Here is a 23,896-nt window from a genome sequence, read left to right as displayed (position 1 = left end):
TACTTTCACACATTTATTCTATGTTCCTCTACTTTACACATTTATTCCATGTCACTCTACCTTTACACATTTATTCTATGTCACTCTACTTTTACACATTTATTCTATGTCACTCTACTTTTACACATTTATTCTATGTCCCTCTACTTTTACACATTTATTCTATGTTCCTCTACATTACACATTTATTCTATGTCCCTCTACTTTTACACATTTATTCTATGTTCCTCTACTTTACACATTTATTCTATGTTCCTCTACTTTACACATTTATTCTATGTTCCTCTACTTTTGCACATTTATTCTATGTCCCTGTACTTTTACACCTTTATTCTATGTCCCTCTACTTTTACACATTTATTCTATGTTCCTCTACTTAACACATTTATTCTATGTCACTCTACTTTTACTTATTTATTCTATGTCCCTCTACTTTTACCCATTTATTCTATGTTCCTCTACTTTTATAAACATTTATTCTATGTCACTCTACTTTAACACATTTATTCTATGTCACTCTACTTTACCACATTTATTCTATGTCACTCTACTTTGACATATTTATTCTATGTCCCTCTCCTTTTACACATTTATTCTATGTCCCTCTACTTTTACACATTTATTTTATGTCCCTCTACTTTTACACATTTATTCTATGTTCCTCTACTTTTACACATTTATTATATGTTCCTCTACTTTACACATTTATTCTATGTCCCTCTACTTTACACAATTATTCTATGTCCCTCTCCTTTTACACATTTATTCTATGTCCCTCTACTTTTACACATTTATTCTACGTTACTCTACTTTACACATTTATTTTTATACTCCTCTACTTTACACAATTATTCTATGTCCCTCTACTTTACACATTTATTCTATGTCACTCTACTTTTACACATTTATTCTATGTTCCTCTACTTTCACACATTTATTCTATGTCCCTCTACTTTTACACATTTATTCTATGTCCCTCTACTTTTACACATTTATTCTATGTCCCTCTACTTTTACACATTTATTCTATGTCCCTCTACTTTTACACATTTATTCTATGTTCCTCTACTTTACACATTTATTCTATGTTCCTCTACTTTACACATTTATTCTATGTTCCTCTACTTTACACATTTATTCTATGTTCCTCTACTTTACACATTTATTCTATGTTCCTCTACTTTTACACATTTATTCTATGTCCCTCTACTTTTACACATTTATTTTATGTCCCTCTACACATTTATTCTATGTCCCTCTACTTTTACACATTTATTCTATGTGCCTCTACTTTTACACATTTATTCTATGTGCCTCTACTTTTACACATTTATTCTATGTTCCTCTACTTTACACATTTATTCTATGTTCCTCTACTTTACACATTTATTCTATGTTCCTCTACTTTACACATTTATTCTATGTTCCTCTACTTTCCAAATCAACACAAATGGTTAAGCTCAGTCACTTTCTTTTTTAACTAGAAACATGTTAAATATCACTATACAGAGATTTTTGTTTACACACAACTTTTGAGGATCTCATTTTGAGGCGGATTAGATATATTGACTCAACTACACCTGACTGTGTATAAAATGACGCTTCAAAACATACAATATTAAGCAGCTTGCAGTTACTATACTCTGACTTTGTAAAACGCCATCGGTGTCTGATGATTAAAATAAATTGAGCCAGAGTTTTGTTTGGTCGTCTTTTTTTAAAACTTCATCGGAAAGTATCAAGACCTAATAAATAAAAATTAAGTCGCCACTTTGCAAAGAATAAAAGATAGTATTGAGTTCTAGATTTTTTAAGTGTTGTGTTTTACTCTTATCGTTGCTCGGTATTTGTGTATCGGATTTTGACTGTTGGTGTATTGGAAGCGGATAGGTCTTGAGATACAATTTGGACGCATATAGTTTTTATAGTGTTGATTTAATTGTACACCCTTGTATGTACTTTTATATAGTATCTAATAGCATCGACAAGAACTTGTTTTAGCGACTGTCCGAATTGTTTGTATGATTGCTTGGATTTTCAAACGGTCAGTTTTGTTGCTTATCTATATGATGTATGATTACACAGTTAATTGGACGATGATCTACAATATATGTCATGTTAACCAACTGTATTTGTTTTGGATTTTTGTCAGTATAACGGAGCTATAAATAATTTAACAAAATTACTGTACAAATTGGAGCAACAGTTAAGATAGCTATAAAACGAGTTTTTTTTTCTTTGCCTGAACCAACGGCTAGGAAATAAAAGCTCTGTAATTGTCAGTATAGTTGGTAGAGGTAGTCTAGTACTTTTAATTTTGTCCGGTTTCATTCACTGGAAAATCCCCTCGGAGTTCAGTTCTTCTGTTAAAAAAAATCCGGCAATAAATTTTAATTCCGAAATGGACTTTATTTCAATATTGATCTGAACTTTTACATGTTGTTGTCTCTTTGACATATTCCCCATTTCCATTCTAAATTTTATTTAACGGGTAATAAATAAGAACTCACCATAGATATCAGTCATATGATTGTGTTTCGGTTACAGCTCATATAAGAATCATCCGTTACACTCGAACTTAGAAGTACCGAATATTTAAGTAAAAAGTTGAAGACCAATGAAGACCAAACACATCATATTTGTTAAGTTAAAAACAGCTTAGGTAAATATAGTTCCATGCAATATAAATATGTTATATTAATTTGAAGAGACACAGGTTGAAGAGATGATTAGAGACCAAATAGACTGGTTCCCCGTCCTTTATCTGTTTGATATTTTGCAAGGCCTTAGGGAGAGAACCAGCCTATGGACACACTACCTCACTCTACATCTCACTTAGTATTGGCGATAATTTATCAGCTATATATAACGACACGCGAAATTACTACATAAAGTGCGGAGCTTAAAAGTAGAACAACCTACTTATCCTTCAGTCTCCTCGTTTTACCGTTGAGACTTGTTGAATGGTTATACCAGTGCATTTGGTTGACGTACCATCTCCGATCCTTCTAGATCACGTGCGAGGGGTCTATACATGACATGTATAACAAATAGAAAAATGCCGGCTTTGTGAGACCTGATCGATCGTACATAATTCTTGAAGTGGAAATTTAAACCAGCCTGAGGTACAAATTTAAACCGGATACTTTTCCTGGCAGCTATTCATGGACATTATAAATCATTATTACTACTTAAAATTAGCAAAGTTCAATTTTCTCTGACATGATGATGCACAAAGAACATCAGTTGTTCGACCTGTTAGTCAAATGCGTTTTGTTTAAATATACTTTTTCACTTTTTTGGTCTTTTTGAAAATGTTGTTTGTGCTGTATTTAGACCTTCTACAACGAAATTTGTTTTACATGCACACGTATAAAAATTGCGGTTTTTATCCAACGCAATCATATTAGGTTTGAACGTAGTTTTCAATTTAGACTTGAATGTATATATATTATATATATGTAAGACTCAGATCGACGTCCGGTCTCTCATCAACGTCCGTTCCTCAAATCGACGTCCAAATCTGACGTCCCAATGAAATAGCATTCCAAATCGACGTCCATTTTTTGGCTTCACTAATCGACGTCCAATTTATAGCTACTCGAATCAACGTTCGTTTTGAACACAGAAAACCAAATTGAACTGAACCGATAGCAGTTGAAAATTTAGACCTTCAAACATATTATGTGTGACAAATAAGATCTATTCAAAAGAATAAAAAAAATTTGTACATAAAGTTGTGATATCAATTTTAAAATTTTAGAGATTATATAAAAATAAGGTGTGGTTTGATTTCCACCAGAGTTTAAATGAAGTAGATGTGAGCAATTTAAGGCAACCGTACGGCTTTCAACAATGATAAGAAAAAAAATCAAAATTGGAAAATAAACAATTTATAGAAATTTAATAAAAAAAAAAAAACAATTCCCCAAAACAAATATGACAAACATACGCACCGTGTATCATCAGTCCAGAGGAAATAGGTACTAACCAAGCGGGCATGATCGATTTTGAACTTACACGGTAACGAAAATCTTTGTTTTGCTTTATCAATATTCAATGTACATTTCTCAACATTTGAAATTCCTGCTCCCAAATAATTTTCGCATCGATTTTTCCTATTCGTAAAACAACTTTGATATTCTAATAAGAACAATTAACTTGTTTATGTGCAAATAGTTGTGAATGTCAACACTAACTTTCAGTTTCGATACAGTTGTTTAGACATTTACATGTTTTATCTGAACGAAACCTAATACTGGGCAAAAGTAAAAGCTACCAATCATAAACCTACCTGTGATTACTCATTCCTTCAAACTTTTTGGGTAATAAACGAGTATGAAAATAAAGTGTTTGTGTACGGTGTACAACAACTTAACTATGCATCGTACATAAGGATTTATGTGGTCAGCTAAACACCGTACACAACGCTTTTTTCGGGATAAAATATCGAAAAATAACATATGTATGAAAGATTATAATGCCAATTATTGAAACAACTATATTTATTACACACAGACAGTGGCCTTCTATCAGAAAAAAGAGTTGCAATGAATATAGAATATATCGGATGAGACGAGGGCCAACTTCTTTGACAAGTATTTGCACATGTTTTCTGTGATCGTTCTTGTTTTGGGAAAATAATGAGACATCTCTTATCATCAACCTACGACAAAATCATTTTTTAAAACAGCAATTATGTTTAGATTGAAGTACACATTGATATTATGTGAACAAAATTTTCACAGATTTTCGTTACCGTGTAAGATCAAAATCGCTCACTCCCGCTTGGTTAGTACCTACATCCGCTGTACGATGATACACAGTGATACGTATACTTTCACTCCAGGTGTAAAACTCAGAAATTTGTTGAAAAATATCTTACATAGACCGAAATTTACCTTCGCAACAATTGCCTCAGTGTACCTTGTACTTCTTTATTTTGTCTATTGTTGAAGACTGAATAATGTTCCTATTAGTCGTTTGGTTTTCTTGGTCGTTGGGTTGCCTTCTCGTTATTAATATGAATAGGAATGACACGATTGAATCAATTTTTCATCAAGCATTTTACCTATTTCGGTTTGAAAAAATCTATATACTATTAGAAAGTATGTATAAATGTTTGAAAATTTAGTTGTCATAAGAACCCTACAATACATGTACATGTATACATAAGTGTAAATTAAGTCTAGTAAATTATTATTTATTGATAATTTGGACATCGGTTAAAGACGACTACAATCAATCGGAGGTCGTTTTAGCAAAACATTACGTCACAATAGACGTCGATTAGAGTATCAAAATATTGGACGTCGATTTGAAAATGTAACGTCAGATTTGGTCGTCGATTTGAGGAACGGACGTCGATTAGAGGCCGGACATTGATTTGAGTCTAACATATATATATCTTCTTGTTAGAGAAGTCTGAACATTATTTATTCATTATCATGTCTAGTTCCTTGATTTGTTTGGTCTACCGAACGGATGGCAGTGGTTGATTCAGAGGGGGGGCGTAGAGGGCGTACACCTCCCCACCCCCTTTGCTGGAACTTTTTTGGGGGCTTTTTTTTTTTTTTAAATGATTAATAATCAGCCTAGACTTCGTGAATTTTGCCGTGTATTTAATTCTAATGCGACAATTCTTCACTTATAAAAAACGATATTTTTCGCTCGTATTCACTGTTATATATTATTGATTATGTCAAAGTTATGCAATTCGCTACGGTGGAGTTGACAAGTAAGTCATTTTAAATTCAAATTACAGTAGCACATGTTTACTTAGGCTAAGGATGACGCCTTCAAAGCGACAAAGTATTGAGCAAGGACGTATTGACTTCTTTTTCATAATTCCACCCAACAGAAAGTTATATTACACTCTAAGAAAAAACGGGCGTAAATCGAAGCCCTGACTGCAACTGGCCTGCTGGGTGTGGCCTATATATGACACCATGTGTCGACCGTTGTTCATAACTTCATTTTCGTTTCCGATTCATTCGTAACCTTTTGGTTGATTTGTACCCCCTCGCTTCCATTGTTGGGTGAAATATTTCAACCAAACATTTCAATGATTAAATTTTCTTGTTTGTTTTTCTTCGTGTCGGTCGTATTGTAAATTTCATTGAATAGCCGTACTATATCTTGTTCACAACAAGAAATCTGTAAAGTTATGCAAACTAACCATACATGATACAACAAACGGGAATTTCCCATGTCCCATTTTTTACTGAAAATTCCACTTCAAATATATTAAATAGTACATACATCAATGTACATGTAGCTTTGGAAATATTCAATCATTTTATAATAGACAATCAATGTAGAGAATACGGCACCGAAAATGTTCAGCCCCTACACTTTAACTAAAATGCATTGTACACATTTTACACTTATTTTATGTTTTTTAGCCAAAAAAAAGGGTCCCAAAATTTTTTTCGGCTCGCTCCGCTCGGCAAAATTTATAACTTCGCCCCCCTCTTTTCCAAAATTCTGGACCCGCCATTGGATGGTGACATTTTCTCCAGGGAGCTTATCTCAAACTACGACATGATATTAGTAGATCTTAGTAGGGTGGGATTATAAATTTTACCTGATAAAGAAGTTGTATTTATGAGAGGTTAGGGTTATTTCCCCTGATTTTGTGTACTTTTAAATAAATTGTTCAAATTTCATTATATTTCATAAAAAATCAATTCAATGAAATTTTACTTATTTTGAATAATATTTATAATATCACTTATGTTTAAAGTCCAAAAATATTACAATTAAAAAAAAGTCTGTAGTTTATATTCTATAAATAGCCCATGTATATTAACAAAACGAGTCAAATTCAATAAAAGTATTTTGCCTGTTTTCAGTGTCTCATTGGCAATCATACCACATGTTAATAATAAATTAACATTTATATTTGACACTCATCCCAGTAAATTGGGGTAGAAATAAACAAATCAAAACAAGTCTCCTCCGTGCAGCTGCATATGCACTTCTTTAATTATATATTTTTTATTATGACTAAGAATAGAATAGAACATTTTTATTTCCCAAATAACAGGGCCCATAAAGGGTATAAAATCAGATACAATTGATTTACATAATTGGTAACAACAACAATAATAGAGGCATATACATATATATTTGGAATATAAGCATTGGTCAGAATCTAAGTAAGGCAAATGATTCCAAATAATAAATATTGGGATAAGAATATAAAAACTTTTAATTATTGTTTCCTTGTATGATTGTTTATGTATGTTGCACTTTTGTCGTTAAATGTGACTTGAGTTAAGTTCAAACCCACCTTCTGTCTCTTAGTAGATACATGATTGAACTACACAATATACGTTGCCATAATAAATTAATTGAAACATGCTCTTTATTTAATAAAATAATAAGTTCGGATATCTGCACATGAATTTAACATCCTCGTATATCATATATATCTCTATTCCAAACTATACAAGTTTTATATTTTAGTCATAGTCAATGGTCCATTTCATCTTTTGGATAGGGCCAGAGGCTTTTTCTAAATGACTGAAAATATTTTTTATTTATACGATCTACAAACTAGCATTTCCTAATATATTTGGGCGTTTTTCAATAAAACCGTTACTTTCAGACCTAAAAAAATGGAAAATCAACTTGTCTCAAATTTTATTTCAAGAGTTATTTTTAATACATACCTCTATTATTAACAAAAAGTGCAATCTTAAATACTCTTTAAAATGATATTATTTTCATAATGTGTGTACTGTTTCGTAGGGGACATTTGTTCACTACGAAACTGCTTCTAAACACACATCCTATTGCAATTTTAAATGTCTCCTATAGACATCCAGTTTGTTTACTATTATACTAGAAAGATCTCATTTTTTCTGAAATGGAGAACCATTTTTTATCGATAAAGATTAGACAGTACTTCACATATAAAGGTACAACTGGAAATTTTGATGCGTTTCGTAGTTGACAAAATCGTTTCGTAGAGGACAAAAAGTTTCGTAGTTGACATCAACCCTATTCTATGTTAATAAAAACATACTAAAAATTACATGACACTAACCCTTGTTATTTGTTTTGTACGAATATAATTGAAAAAAAGATTTAAAAAAAAAAGATTGCATGGTAGTGTCCACTACGAAACGTTTTTCTCCAATACTTTCGTGCTTTTTTTTGTTCACCATTTAAATTTGAGTGCGATAGTTGTATTGAGTTATGCCGCTTTGTCCTGGGGAAATAGTTTTGATGATGGAACCACTGTTTCAGTCGAGTTTTACCTCGACACAACAAAAAGATTTTCTTTTGAAACTCTTTGATTGACAGAATAAGCAAACACATAAATGTAAACAGTTTAAATGGAATTCTTGTCATTTTCTTTGCCTGGACTATTTTAAAAGATCCTACCTAAGGATATTGATATAAATTTCCAGCTACGAGTAAACGCAATAATTAAATGATGGTGTTAAATGTTCAAAATAGCAGCTTTTGTCCTATGTGTTTGCATGCCTACTTTAAAGTTTGGTAAATGTTGTGATTATTAAATTCGTTTCTTAGTCTTTATGTTTTATACTGTGTTATTTTAATGCCATTACCACCTGATGATAGGACCTAGTCTGATTAAAACCAAACCTCAACTTGCTATCGTTTAATTATATATTTCGTTCGTGGGATATCACTTAAAATAGAAACAGGACGATATGAGAATAAACCAATAAATGAAAGATATTGTTTTATGTGCAGTATGTGTAAAAATGAAATTGAAGACAAAAAAACATGTATTTACTTTATAGCCTTTATATGCAGACCTTCGAAATATATTGCATAGCATAGTGAAGCAGTAAAACATAACTATGTCAGGTAGTTGCTAAAACCTGCTATGATATTTCATGTAAAAAAACATTTTTTTTTTATTTGCAAAAGATAGCTGATGTATTTTAAATCTCAAATATATGGTAGTTAATTTTAAAATTGTGTAATAGATTGTATATTATAATTAATCCTTTAATATTAGTCTCTCATAATTTTAATAGGATGGCACTTGTATATGTTATAGTTTTTAAGTCATGTAAATTAATGATTATTTTACTGTTAGTTTAATATACAATATGTTTTATAAATATTATCTAATAATTTAATTTTGGATGTAACGCGTCTTCTGATTGGCTGACGTTATTTTGTTATGAGCCCATAGACATAATTTAGTCATGTGACCGTGACGTCATCAACATTTTTTCATGGTTTCTACGGTTTAAAATGGAATTTAGAATTAAATTCGAAATAACATAAAAAAATGTGGTGCACACTGTTAAATAACCCGCTACGCGCGTTATCCTGTGTGCACCAAATTTTTTATGTTATTTCTTCATAGACAGAAAAAATATTTCAGCCATTTCTTAAATATTTCATGTTATACGCAATGTTTTATATGTATATTGGAATGTATAATTTTTTACAAGTGGTGAGACTTTAATAAAATATTGAATCTACCAGAAAAAGTGAGCGCTGGCAGGTTTGATTTTAATCAGACTGCATAAGACCATAACTGTCATTTTCACTTATTACACATCTGGGAGGGCGGGTTGGTGCTTCCTATATATCGATGATTTGCTTTACAAGCAATGCGGACAAATAACTTAAGTTTAGCTTCAAAAATCGCGAATATGGTATGAAATAAGGGTAAAAAAAAACTATATTTGGACAGCTCATGACAGGTGTAAAGATATATATATATATTATAATCCTGGCCTAATGACTGCTGTGCATTAAAATACGTGGCATCTATCAGTTAGTTATAATAACTCGCTAAAGTAAATTGCGATTAAAAATTCGAAGAAACGATACATTGCTTTACTTTCTTAGTATAATATGGTTTTATTGTTACCACAATCATTTATGAAATGTGATATACATGGTTCATCTTCAATGATATAAACTCTCAAAGACATATTTACTATATTAATCTGTTAACGTATGATTCATTCGTCCACCAAATTCCTTGACTATTTCCGAAATAAACAATATACAAATTGTATGCATTATAATATTGAAGATGATCGTGGTTCGAATCTTAAAGTGTTAACACATGATTGGTTGGATGAGAAACTTCCCAAGTCAGATGACTGCCTGCTAGCCAATGATAGTCCAGGTGTCGAAGGCTGTCGTTTCTTGAACTGATTTGGATTATCGTACCACTTCCACGTCGTAGGAAGAGGAAGACGTGTCACTTTCTCCACGTGACGTGTTTCGCCTTGCCGTTTCCAAGTGTCTGGAATCGGTAGGCGTGGTAGCTTAGAGAAGTTAAGTTTTTTTGATTCACGACTGTGTAAATTTTCTTTAGGTCTATTCCGACAAATGTCTTTTATATCGGGAAGTTCACATTTGTCTTTCTTATATATATGTTTCTTTGATGATCGTTTGCCTTTCTTTGTTGCTGATTTCTTTATCTTTTTCTTTCTTTTATGTTTATTTCCATCGTTTTCTAAAACGTCCGAGGAGATTGTCCTATATTTAACTTCAGACTTTTGTCTTGAGAGTGACCTTGTATGACCTTTCGTTGTCACTTTTCCCTTGTTGGCAGACTTCTTTGACCTAGATCTGATTTTCTTATTTTTGGGGGTCAAAATTTCTGGGAGAAAATTATTTGATCTCGATTCGAATGGAACATTTTGTTCCGCTGTTCTAATTTTCTCTGTTGCATAGAACTCTGATTTTTCAAATTGTGAGCGGTATTTTTCTTTGTAGCTATGTATCCGATTGGATATCACTACCTTAATGATATTTCTGGCTGCATCTGCTTCTGGAGTACGGTGACGGCGACACATTACCCAGTCTTGGCGTGGTGGGAAATACTGCAATTCAAGTAATAAATAATATACTAGTTATACTACAAAGTAAAATAAATTTGGTAAGACTATAGTTAGTGCACTTGTCGAGGTATCTTAATCAACACACTAACATAATTTGCATTAAACTACATACAATAAAATCAATTCAGGGAAGTGGGTTTAGATTTTTTAAAGTGTTATCAAAGCACATAATTTGAGAAAAATCTCCAGCTGAGAATAAGGAATTGACAACAGAGGCTTGGTTTTTTCTTTCTTCAAAAAGATGTGTTTACTGTAACTTACTACCTTGTTGACTGATTCATAATCAGAGAAAAAAATGAATTTTAACTGAAATTTTCGTTCTCATAGTGGTATATACCTTCGACTTTCTTTTAATATCAAGCGGTTTTGTATTTCAACAATCCAAAGAACAACTTTGTGTTAACTCTCAAAAGTGTCACTCGTGTAAACTGTTAAGTTAGCACATTGTGTGTAGATCAGACTTAGTTTAAACATTTTTATTTATAGTGGATTGGGAAACAAGTTTTGCGACTTATATTAATCCCTTTCCACTTTGCGGGTGCGAGTGCTGCCTTGTAGCGGCATTAGCCTACTCTTTTTCGAAATCTACAAGGGTCTTTTTTCGAAATCTACTAGATCAGACTTAAACTCTTAACTTCAATTTGAATCATTCTCCTACCTGCTGCCATTTCATTCTGAAGGTCATGGGGTCAACGTCTCTGCCATTTACAATAAAAGGATTCATGTATCCCATTCGGTTACCACGTTGGTGTGCCTTTGAAAAAATAACAAGTAGGTTAATGTGTAGACAATTATAAATACTGATTAACAACGGTACGTAAACTTATTTACTTTTCTTATGAACATCAGCACGTATCCGTTTGAATAAGGAACGTAAACCATATATTACAATACTAAAAGGTTTTATGTTGGTCATCTATGATTACTTTGGATAAGAAGTGCGGACAGCGAAAAACAGAAATAAACAACAAAACTGAAGACAGTGAAGTATTAAAAAAACGCACACAAACTACATTTTATCCCCATGCTCTATTTTAGCCACGGCGGTCATGGTTGTTTGCAGGCGGGGTCGTCGGACACATTCTTTAAACTAGTCTAAGATACTCTAATAGTCATTGTGGCCACGTTTGGTTAAATTTAGCCCGGTATAGTTTCAGAGGAGAGGAGTTTTGTAAAAATTAACGACGACGACGGACTGTGGGCGCCAAGTGATGAGAAACGATCACTTGTCCTTTCAGGCAAGGTGAGATAGAAAGGTATACATATATATATATATACATATAAAGGAATGTCGCCTTATAAAAGTATGAGTGGTCGTTCATGTCAAAATATCGATGATTTCATCTAGATGCATTTTCCATCCAGATACTTCGCATAACCATCTAGATGCTTACCGCACAAGTACAAAATGTATATAGATGCTTCACACAAGTATCTTGATAGTTCGTGTTAGTATCTAGATACTTCGTTGATACTTCGTTGAAGTATCTAGATGGTCAAAAAGTCTAAAGATCTTTAGTATTCTGTCGTATTTTTAACCAATTGAATTTGCGTTTTCTTACGCTACTGATTAACAAATTTTGCGGGACTTTAGAAAGGGAAACACGCAGTTTCTCTTTCCGATAGCTTGGTTCCCCGCACAGCTGATTTTATGTCCAATCTTGGAATAAACCAACAATTGTTGAGAAGAAGCTTGAATAGAATCAGAGCAAGGACAGAGGAAGAAACTGGTAAAGATCAGAACTTTGTTACAGGGTAATTAATTTTGTATTTCATCTCGAGTGTTTAAGCAGACTATGCGAAGCATCATGATACTTGTGAGAACTATCTAGATACTAATTAAAAGTAACTAGATGCTTTCAAAAAGTATCTCGATGGTCATTGAAAATATCTAAATAGAAAAAGATATCTAGATACTTCGATAAAGTATCTAGATGTATCTTACAATCATCTAGATCTAAATTATGTAAATAAAAAAAGATTCAGCAGAAGAAATGTTCAACGAAAAAGTAGCATTTTTTACAAATAAAAGAAAAAGTATGCATACCGCTACAACTTCCATGTTAGTCGATCGTCCTTCTTTTGGTATGATCACAGTGAGTAGTTGCTTACATGTGGTTAAATATACTGAACAGCCAGAAAATAAATAAGACTGACCGAATTAAAATACAGTAGTTATTTTCATATTTTCAATTAAATTTAATTTTAGTCTTGAATGTAGATGTGTGCAGCAGAAATTGGAAAATCGATTAGTATTTTCAATTGTAAAATTCTGTGATGCAACTTTCCAAGGTGCAACCGTTTTTTCACTTAAAAATTAACGAACACTCTTTTTGATAAATTGTTTATTCTATACTTCATGAAAAAAAAAGATGATCTGATTCATATTTTTAGTACAAAATATCTAAATTAATCTTATTTTTTAACCACGATATCGGGATCTGGTGTTAAATGTATTGGAATTAAGAAAAACATTCTGTTCGATGCGTTTTTCTATAGTCTTAGTGTAATATTTCAACAAGTTTAAAATTTGATTTATAATCAATTGTATACATCACACTTCTATTTAAAGTTCTGAATGCACACATGTGTATTTTGCATGTAATTACATGGTGTAACATGATTTGCCGATATATCTTCAACAATTTTATAACAATACAATCGCTCTGGTCATCTTAATTATATATATTGATAACAGTATGTAGTAGACGACAATACACTGGACTGAGAAAAGAAAATACAAATAATCAGATCCAACCCGAATAATGTCAGTCGTTATATTCCGCCGATCTCAGTCTAATTTGAGATTGCTACGTTAGGTAGAGCGCGAATAATTATTTTTAAAACAGAGCAGAACCCGATCTATCATTCTGTGATCTATAATTATTGTCCTCGTAAATCTGAAAAGTAATGCTGTTTTCATGGATCTTGGTGTTTCTATTTTGCTCATTTTTGAAGGCCGTACGGCGATCTACTATAGTTGCTAGCATCTGCATAATATTCTGTTGTCTCACTGGCAATCACACCACACATCATCTGTGTTCATAGTCCCATTATCATTCTTTAGATACCGAACACTAATTCTAGTTTAGGTTCAGTTGGATTTTATTTAGAGTTAATTCCTTTTTTATGTTAAACAACTATTTCTTGAACAGGTTTTTTTTTAAATTTATGTTATTTTGTATGTTGTTTTTCTTTTGACAACAAAAAGTCAACAAAAACTCTCTAGATACTTGTTAAAAGATTAATATATAGAATAGTTTTGTTTAAAACATCTAACAATACTAATAATTGTATTGCAGTATTATGCAAAAGTGCATAAATAAAAGACAAATTTTACATTTTTATATAAAAAAAAACCATTTAAATATAATATACAGATTATAATGTTTAATAAAACATATAGAAAATTGCGAATGTTTAACATTTGGAACATATTATGCACATTTATGTCTTTAATGAGGTAAAACAAAAATCTTTGATAGATCTATTTCCGTAGCATGTCGTATCAAAATGAAAATTATGACACTTGATGAACAAATTTCTGAAACTGTCCTGTATATTCTCTAAATAGCTTTAAAACATAATAAAGTTGTTGAATATCAAATTGTAAAGTTTTGTCAACTTGAACTCTCATGATCATCTAGAGGTTTTGTCATGTGATTGCACTGATGAAAGCCGTGACATTCTAAGAGCCTGCGCCAGCGCCACCAGAATCCATAGTCTCAAAAACCATCACATCCTGTTAAAAATAGAAAGATAAATTATGTTAACGATACTGCAATGATTTTATCTTTCAGACATAGACATCCATAGACATTAATATTCTCAACAGTTTGATTGAAACTTTTATTCTACAAACAACATCTTACCACGAACTTACCAACATAAATGTTTTAGAGAGAAATAAAAAAAACTTACCAACATAATATTGTAGAGAGAAATACAATGAACTTACCAATATAGATAATGTACAGAGAAATACCATGAACTTACCAACATAAATGTTGTAGAGAGAAACACCAAGAAATTACCAACGTAAATGTTGTTCAGAGAATTTCCATGAACATACCAACATAATGTTGTAGAGAGAAATACCATGAACTTACAAATATAAATGTTGTACAGAGAAATCTCACGGACTTACCAACATAAATGTTGAAGATAATAATACCATGAACTTACCAACATAAATGTTGTACAGAGAGAAATACCATGAACTTACCAATATAAATGGTGTACAGAGAGAAATACCATGAACTTGAAAGTACCAACATAAATAATGTTGTAGAGAGCAATATCATGAACTTATTTACATAATTGTTGTTTAGCAAAATACCATGAACTTACCAACATAAATGTTGGTATGGAGAAATACCATGAAATTACCAACTTAAATGTTGTATAAGTACAGAGAAAGACCATGAACTTACCAACTTAGATGCTGTATATACAGAGAAATACCATGAACTTACCACTTAAATTTTGTACAGAGAAATACAATATAACTTACCAACATAAATGTTGTTCATAGAAATACCATGAACTTACCAACATAATGTTGTAAATGGAAAAACCATGAACTTACCAACATAATGTTGTAAATAGAAAAACCATGAACTTACCAACATAAATGTTGTACATAGAAATAGTGCCTTCTCCTTTACATCCATACCAGGTACTATGAAATAGAAAGAATACGTTATTGTAGTATACATCTGCTTCACATTTTGCAAGCGAATTAAAATTCACAATAAAGTTAATAAGTTTGATGAATTGTGGAGTATGGTAAGTGGGGCAGCCATATAAATGGATGTTAAGTGATAAAATATGTCTTTGAGAGAAAAATATGTATTCTTTTCCCTAAATTTTACCAGCTTTATGACTCTTCACTGAAGATATTCACGATTGTAATAATTTTTTGTTTAACTTATTATGTCAAATATTTATTTTTTAATAATCAACTACCATTTTGGAAGAGATGACGAATTACCGTTGTAACTAGCTAAAGTGACAGAAATTTTACAACATATATCGTCAATAAACAATCTTTGTGTTTTCAGAAGCTTTTTTAGAGACAAAAAGTCAGTCTGGATAATTCCTTTATTACATTAACTTGTAAGCGATAAAGTAATTAAAGCAGATTTTTGTTATATTTTATTCAGTATTATCTTATTTGACTCGAACTGACTTGCCAATTTACCTTCACAGACTAACAGATCCGCTCGTGTACAACATTCCCTTGCCCATCCAGACCACTTTTTGTAAATACGTGACTCTAACTTGTTTTGAGACCTGGCATCAAACACCTGCAATTCAAATCAAATACTATATTAACAAGTCGTCAATTTGTTTGAAAAAAAAAATAGTTTGAATAGTTTTAAGGGTTGCAGTCTGAATTGCATCGTAACTCATCTCGAGGTTCATATGAGCACAACGATATCAGAGATCTATATCTTAATCAGATTGCGAGTGCTGCATTATGGGTGATTTTAATAATCATACATCGTTTTAGAGATCTCCCTGGAGTGGTACGAAAATGCCTTGTTTTTAAAATCGCAAAAAAATAATAATTTCGGAATTCAAAACATTGATTAATGAACGTCAGATATTTTATTTACAATAAACATAGTGTTTGGTATTTCTTGTTACATATAAAGTATACTTACATGGAAATTAATGTCTTCAATACAACAAACACAGAAAATTGGGCAACATTTACTCCATATATCATACAGCTTCTGACGGTTGGCATCGTATAGTGTGAGATGAGTCTGCCATTTAGATGAGGTAGTGAATTAAAAATATTATAATTAATGTATCATAAAATTCAGAAATATTTACTAAGAATCGCAAGACTGCACACACTGAAATGTCTCGCCTTCTTTACTAATCATTGATTTTATGTTGATAGTCCTAAATGTAAAGCTTTATTACAACTGTCACATAAACTTAACATTAACCAAGAAAACCAAACATTGATCAATGAACCATGAAAATGATGTCATGGTCAGATAAACATGACAAACCATGCCAGGCAGACATGTACAGCTAACAATTCTTCCATACAACAAATATAGTTGACCTATAGCTGATAGTTTAAGAAAAACAGACCAAATCACAAAAACTTAACACTGAGCAATGAACTGTGAGAATGAGGTCAAGGTAAAATCAAATCTGAGCTACTGACATATAGATCATAAAATATTTACATACACCAAATATAGTTGGCCTACTTCTTATTGTATTAGAAAAAAAGACCAAAACTCAAAAACTTAACTTGTATCACTGAACCATGAAAATGAGGTCAAGGTCAGATGACATCTACCAGCTAGACATGTACACCTTACAATCATTCCACACACCAAAGTAGACCAATTGCATACAGTATAAGCAAAACAGACCAAAAACACAAAAAATTAACTATAACCACTGAACCATGAAAATGAGGGCAAGGTCAGATGACACCTGCCAGTTGGACATGTACACCTTACAGTCCTTCCATACACCAAATATACTAAACCTATTGCTTATAGTGTCTGAGATATGGACTTGACCACCAAAACTTAACCTTGTTCACTGGTCCATGAAATGAGGTCTAGGTCAAGTGAAAACTGTCCGACGGGCATGAGAATTATTCTCATGCCCGTCGGACAGTTTTGACAGAGAACCTTGCAAGGTATGCACATACCAAATATTGTTATCCTACTACTAATAATAAGAGAGAACTTAACATTACACAAAATTTTAACTATTTTTTTAAGTAGTCACTGAACCATGAAAATGAGGTCAAGGACATTGGACATGTGACTGACGGAAACTTCATAACATGAGGCCTCCCTATATAAAGGATGAAGCATCCAGGTCTTCTACCTTCTAAAATATAAAGCTTTTAAGAAGTTTGCTAACACCGCCGCCGCCGGATCACTATTCCTATGTCGAGGTTTCTGAAACTAAAGTCGCAGGCTCGACAAAAAAACGATGATCGAAGATAGTATCTCATTGAAATGCAGACAAATATTCACAAAGTTATCTGAAAAGAATACAATAAAAGTTTTTGCGATCTAAGTTCAAAACATTTTAAAATAAAAAGATCTTTCAATGGTACCTTTTTCAATGGTACCTTGTATTGTCACTTGAAAAGATTTTTCTTCTGAAAAAAACCCTTACTTACTGTTGTCTTATATACCCTACAACAGTCCCTATTGGAGCCTCAACTGTCATTTCCCATCCACATGTCTCACTATCTGCACACCAGCAACACCCTGCACACCATTTAAATTTTCTTTCACAACGAATTATAACTTCCTGTAAAAAAATGTCGATTCATACACTTACTTTTATAGTATATAACCGTGCGTTATGAAGAGTAAAACGAAAGTGTCCGAATCGTAGTTAAGTAAACTTAACTTCTATTTCTAACATCATGTCCATTGTTCATAAAACATACTAATTCGATTTCTTACGTTTTGAAGCTGATTTTTTTACTTGTTTCATGTTTTGGAAATGCAAATGGTCTTACGTTTGGGATATTTCGTTCTAGCTTGTTAGCATTTAGTGGTCCTGGATTGGGCAAATCCAAATACCCTTTGGACTAAAACTCTATATTTCGTTCGAATTTGTTTCTATATCACGCCAATATTGACGAAACCATTTACATACCCCTTTTTATGTGTTTACCAATTATAGTTTAAAAAAAATTCTTACCCTGCCGTCATTCGTTGTTATATGCATAATAAAGCCTCGATCTGGACCACAACACATTCGATTACAACACTCTGATTCTGAAAAAAAAATAGGAAGAAATTTCAATAAGTTATTCATATTTCTCCAAAATGAGTAAAACTCTGAAAATTAGAGAAAACATGTCAACCGTTTCTTTTACCTGCAATGTTCCTACAAAGTTCAGAATTGAAATGATCAATTGTTCTTTGTACTTTCTTTGACTTATAAATGGGAAATAAAGCTTGAAAGTTATAAAGAAACTGGATAGGTGTTCATATAATTCATACCCGCCTATTTTATTATTTTTACGATGACAATGTAGTTTTAGAAATGGTCAGTGTTCTTTTCAAACTATATGTTAACTTTATTTTTAAAGATGTTTGTGTTATCAACAGGTTATTTCACCTTCTTGTGCAAAATATGCTCTCTGCCCACTGCTGTTTTCTATGCTATACCGGTTTGGAATTTCTATTGCTGAATCCGTTATCACTGTAAGAGAGGGAAAATATGTAATAAATAAAGTAGTATTCAGATCATAAATGAAAAAGAAAATGATTAACAAAAAGACAGGGACCACCAGCTTTAGATTTTATAACAACTATTCGTCACCCTTCAGCCTCCAAGATAAAAGAAACGACAAGCAAGCAATTACAATAAAAGAGGTTCAATATGATAACGTAAAACCATTTTAACTAAAAATCCTCCTAACTGATTCATGAAACAACGAACTCAAAATCAAAGTGATTCCTCCGAGATAATTACACACATAATCTACTTGGTTACCCTTTGACTTTTATTAAATTCACTCTCAATCTAGTTCCAAACGAAATATTTTCAAATCAAATGCACACACAAATCTACAATAGCGCGCGTGAATGTTTGAATTGCTTTCACAAGAAAACCTATAGTACATATTAATTACAAATCTTTATACTAAGTTAATATAACGGTTGATTTTTTTATCCTTTTCTTCCATATATAGTTAAGATCACCATCTGGTGTATTTTCGAACTGATGTGTGGTGCAGACAAACCAATATACATAGTGCAGTTAAAAATAGTATAACACATTTCTTAATACATCTTTGTCTTCTGCAACTCACACTTGAATGTGTCAAAAGAGTTGCAGACTACAGTAGTTGACTGATTGAAAAGATGATTTGTCCTATGTCAACTCTTTTCAACCTTCTCGTCTAATTTCTATAACTAACAAAGTTTATTCATGAACCTACTTTCTAAAAGATCGACTTTCTGATTGACATATATCTCCTCCATCTGAGCCAAATATTCCAGTCCAGGGGGACATCCTGGGGGAGGGGCTACACCACTGTCTGGAAATCCTTTTTTAGCTTGTCCTGAAAAACACACATATATATATATTAAAAATTGAATTCTGTGTTACAGTTACATTCACCTATGATTATCACAAAGATGTGAAACCGGTTGGAGAAAAATGTAGAGAATAAAAGGACGTTAAGAGCATTTTGAAATTTAATTTTATTTATATATACAACTCGTCTAAACATCAACCCAACAATGTTAGATCTGTAAATTTGCTTACGCAATATTTTTGTTCTTCCCTCGCCGGGATTCGAACCCATGCTACTGAGATATCGTGACACCAAATCGCCTGCACTGTAGCCGTCCCGCTAGACCACACAACCACCTGGGCTTCACAATAATAAAGCTTTCGGTGGCCGTGTGTTACCTTTCCTCGTCAGTTTTAATCTAGCGGCGTACTACAGTACATGATATATAAGGCATGGAGATGTTATATATATATATAACTCGTCTAAACATCAACCCAACATGTATTGATAAGGCTGTTAAGTAACAATTACGTCCTCAAAACAGATAAAATGTAAGCAGGATAAAAGAGGGTCGAAAGATACCAGAAGGACAGTCAAACTCATAAGGTGTGATTCATTGTTGATAAATATACACAACTGTTTTGTGGGAAGTACATCATTTATGTGGATGTGCTTCCTTAAAAGACGAACTCGCAAAACATGATTGAGCAATCAAAATTGTACCTAAATAGTTGAGTTTCTTGTCTTTAAATCGAGTTCTATATATTTTATCATGAATTGAACTTATGACCTCAAATCAAGAGATGTTTGTGTCAATTATCATCATGAATCGCAACATTTATTTTATAGTGTGCGTATGAACCTTTTCGTGTTTTTTAAATAATAAAGAAAACTTACCCGGCTGGTTGAGAATAACCTCTGACATCTGCATCCTGATTTAATTCGTGGTGATGGAGTAACAGGTCAAACCACTGCTTGGAAAAAGGAAATAAGAAAAAGACACAATTACAAGTTTGTTGTATGCTTTTAAAAATTGGGGGAACGGTTAATTATAGTTGAATGTGTCCTCATGAGTGAAAATAAAAACAAATTGCAATAACACTACTAGAAGCTTTTGTTATTTTGTTATACTTTTAAGTTAAATTACTTTATGTATACATTTGAGGCAATTTTGCGATATACTATAAATTACAAACTTACCTAGTAGTGGTATAATCTATGACCCTCTTTACTTTGTTTTCATTGTGATCTTTAGGGCCATTTGAATTAAGAAAGTTTAAACAGAAATATTTAAAGTTAAAAGCTGCAGGGAAAATACGACATCATACGATATCTGTCATGAAATCGGAGAGGCTTGCATGAAAAGAAACACTTTTTTTATTGTTTCTACAAATCGCCTGTTAAATTAAAGATAAACAAACACATTTTAGCCGAAAGCAATAGTGTAGCAAATTAAAGGTTCACCAGTTAGCGCATTTGATAACAGTTGAATAATTTAAATTCATATTAATTAAAAAAAAATTAAGTTGGTGTAAAGAATTTCAGGAATCAAAATGTATGATAATTGTTTATATTCAAACTAGACTATATAATTTATTGATTTTGAAATACGTCTGATCAATTGGACAAACACACGAAATTGATACGTACATACATTTGATTTTACTTTGGTCAAAACGTTATATTGATTGGTTACAAAAAAATGAATGTTTTTGAAGGTAGGAAGGAGATGTAACAACATAAACGGTACCGATTTTTATGTACCAGATGCGCATTTCGACAATCAATGTCTCTTCACTCGGTGATGATTGAGGTCAAATATTTTAAAATTCAAAGCTTGTTAAAGGGACGAAGAGCTATAAACCAAAAAGGACAAAAAGAAACTACAGCAATAGCCGGACAAGGAAGAGCTTTGCACGAGGGGATACATTCCTTAATTTTAAATAATTTCAAACATTTTTTAAAAAGCAAATTTTAATAACACAAAATTCGTATGTTGATGTGGTCACTCACTGTACGGTCTAAACGTACCGTATAGTACACTCTTAAAAAAGATTATGCATAACAAAAAGTGAAACATTAAAACTTAGTATTTTGTACAAACAAAAAGAAAACTGAAGTGCGTCGATTACTCAAAAGTGTAAATAGATATTATAAACATAATTGAAATTGTATAGTTGTAAGGTTGAATATATACTCATTGTATCTAAAAGTAGGCGCAAGGGCAATAATATTACAAAACATTACCATATCTGGAGCAACAAAATGTCAAATAGTTGTTCCAGTGCGTTCTCATACTTGGTATTTGACCTAGTGTTTTTTAAGTGGACGATACACAAAACAAGAACGACATTTTGTAATAAGAAATTATTTTTTTTACCTCGCTGTTTTATCTGAAGGGAATAAAAAACAAAAAAAGAGAAAAGTTCGTCCAAAGTCGGCATTATTTTTACACATTTGTTTTATATTTTATCCTATGAAATGTTAATGTAACTTTTCAATAACGAATTTTAACACATGATTTATAATAAAATGTACTAAATCACAATACAAAGATAAGATCAGTTTATAGTTCATTGGTTATGAACATGTTAGACGAAATGAACGAACTATAATTCTATATTTATTGCATACGTTGCACTTGATAACCCAATTATAAATAAAGCATATTGGATGAATATATTTATATATAATTATGAAAAATAGTCAAACAAAAGCTTTCTAACTGATTTTTTTAGCCGTATTCTTGTCATTTTCTTTTAATTTTCGCGAATATTTTTAAAATGGGAAAATAAATAATAATTAGTAGCTCTATAGATCGCAGTGAGCAATGTGTATAAATGTTAACATAGACTAAGTATTCGTTTACTGTTATCTTCATGAAATACATGTTGTCGTTTTCAATATTATGGAACTGTTGACACTTTTTTAAAATTTAAATGAAGAACACTTCTCAACAAAAATGTCAATAGCGATTATAGCGTACTCGCATTGTCCATTCATCATTTGTGAAGTAAGATTGTACAAGAAAACTGAAGACATGAACATGATGAAAGCAACATATGCAAAGGTAAATATAGAAATCAAAGCATTGCAGCTAGAAATAAAATATTAGTCATAAATCTGTCGTTGAAACCAGAAATAAAATTCCTTACCGAAGTACAAATACCACAATCAATTATTATAGTAGTTCACACACTTTCCATTCATGTACCTTTCGATGACATTTAACCGGTTTTCTGTACAGGTAAATATATGTTTATTTAACCCTTATGGAAATATAAGCCCTCTGGCATATAGTTGCGGCAGCAGTATGGATATGCTGCGGCTTTGTTGCTGCAAACTGTTGCGGCTTCGATGCAGCGATAGCATATTTCGTATGCAAATTAGTTTTCTGGCACCATAATTGCGGCTATATTCTGGCATCGTTGCGGCAATATTCTGGCATCATGTTGCAGCACTGATGCGGCTATAGCGTATTTCGTATGCAAATTAGTTTTCTGGCATTATGATTGTGGCGCTGTTGCGGCGCTAATACGGCTATATTCTTGCATCATTTTAGTGACAAAACATGCGAATAGGCCGTGCTTTGTATAAAATGTATTGTGCCGGCAAAAACAAGTTGTCAATGCATATATATGACATGCATTCATGCATTATAAATTTGTATGCACAGGCACATAAAATAAATGTCAGCGGTATCTGCATAAAAAAAATGAAAATTTTTAATGTGCCCTAAGTTTAGCAAATAATATTGTGTTATTTACCAAACTACAAGTATATGCAATTAAACTGCTGCAAAAAAAACCAACACAAACTTCACCGATACATGTATAGTGAACTCAGATGAGGCCATGTTATTGAAAAACACAATGTAAGATTGATCTTTTCTATACATGCAATTACTTGATATATGAGTTTACTTACAAGTCTTCAAATCTTCCAAAAAAAAAACCCAGCTAGAACACCAAATTCTTCAATACAATTATAATCACAAGCAACATGG

At 32.0% G+C, this 23,896-nt stretch overlaps 2 protein-coding genes across 2 annotated transcripts; both read right to left on the bottom strand.

Annotated features, from left to right (window-relative positions):
• Nucleotides 1-9,747: 9,747 nt before the first annotated feature.
• On the bottom strand, nt 9,748-12,960 carry LOC139502219 (uncharacterized). The gene is made up of 3 exons (XM_071291652.1): nt 12,904-12,960; nt 11,515-11,610; nt 9,748-10,838 (listed from the first exon to the last, which is right to left on the bottom strand). Exons 1-3 carry the CDS (start codon nt 12,916-12,918, stop codon nt 10,026-10,028), a joined length of 924 nt encoding a protein of 307 aa, XP_071147753.1. The 5' UTR covers nt 12,919-12,960; the 3' UTR covers nt 9,748-10,025.
• Nucleotides 12,961-14,231: 1,271 nt separating this feature from the next.
• Nucleotides 14,232-23,148, bottom strand: LOC139502218 (phospholipid scramblase 1-like). Its single transcript, XM_071291651.1, has 10 exons — nt 23,046-23,148; nt 20,788-20,861; nt 19,813-19,935; nt 18,987-19,070; nt 18,564-18,640; nt 18,031-18,164; nt 16,526-16,646; nt 16,060-16,165; nt 15,482-15,537; nt 14,232-14,598 (listed from the first exon to the last, which is right to left on the bottom strand). Exons 2-10 carry the CDS (start codon nt 20,819-20,821, stop codon nt 14,545-14,547), a joined length of 789 nt encoding a protein of 262 aa, XP_071147752.1. The 5' UTR covers nt 20,822-20,861; nt 23,046-23,148; the 3' UTR covers nt 14,232-14,544.
• Between the last annotated feature and the right edge of the window lie 748 nt (nt 23,149-23,896).

The sequence above is a fragment of the Mytilus edulis genome, chromosome 13 (genome assembly GCF_963676685.1).
Source record: "Mytilus edulis chromosome 13, xbMytEdul2.2, whole genome shotgun sequence".
Taxonomy (NCBI): Eukaryota; Metazoa; Mollusca; class Bivalvia; order Mytilida; family Mytilidae; genus Mytilus; species Mytilus edulis.
This window is presented reverse-complemented; position numbering and strand designations above follow the sequence as displayed.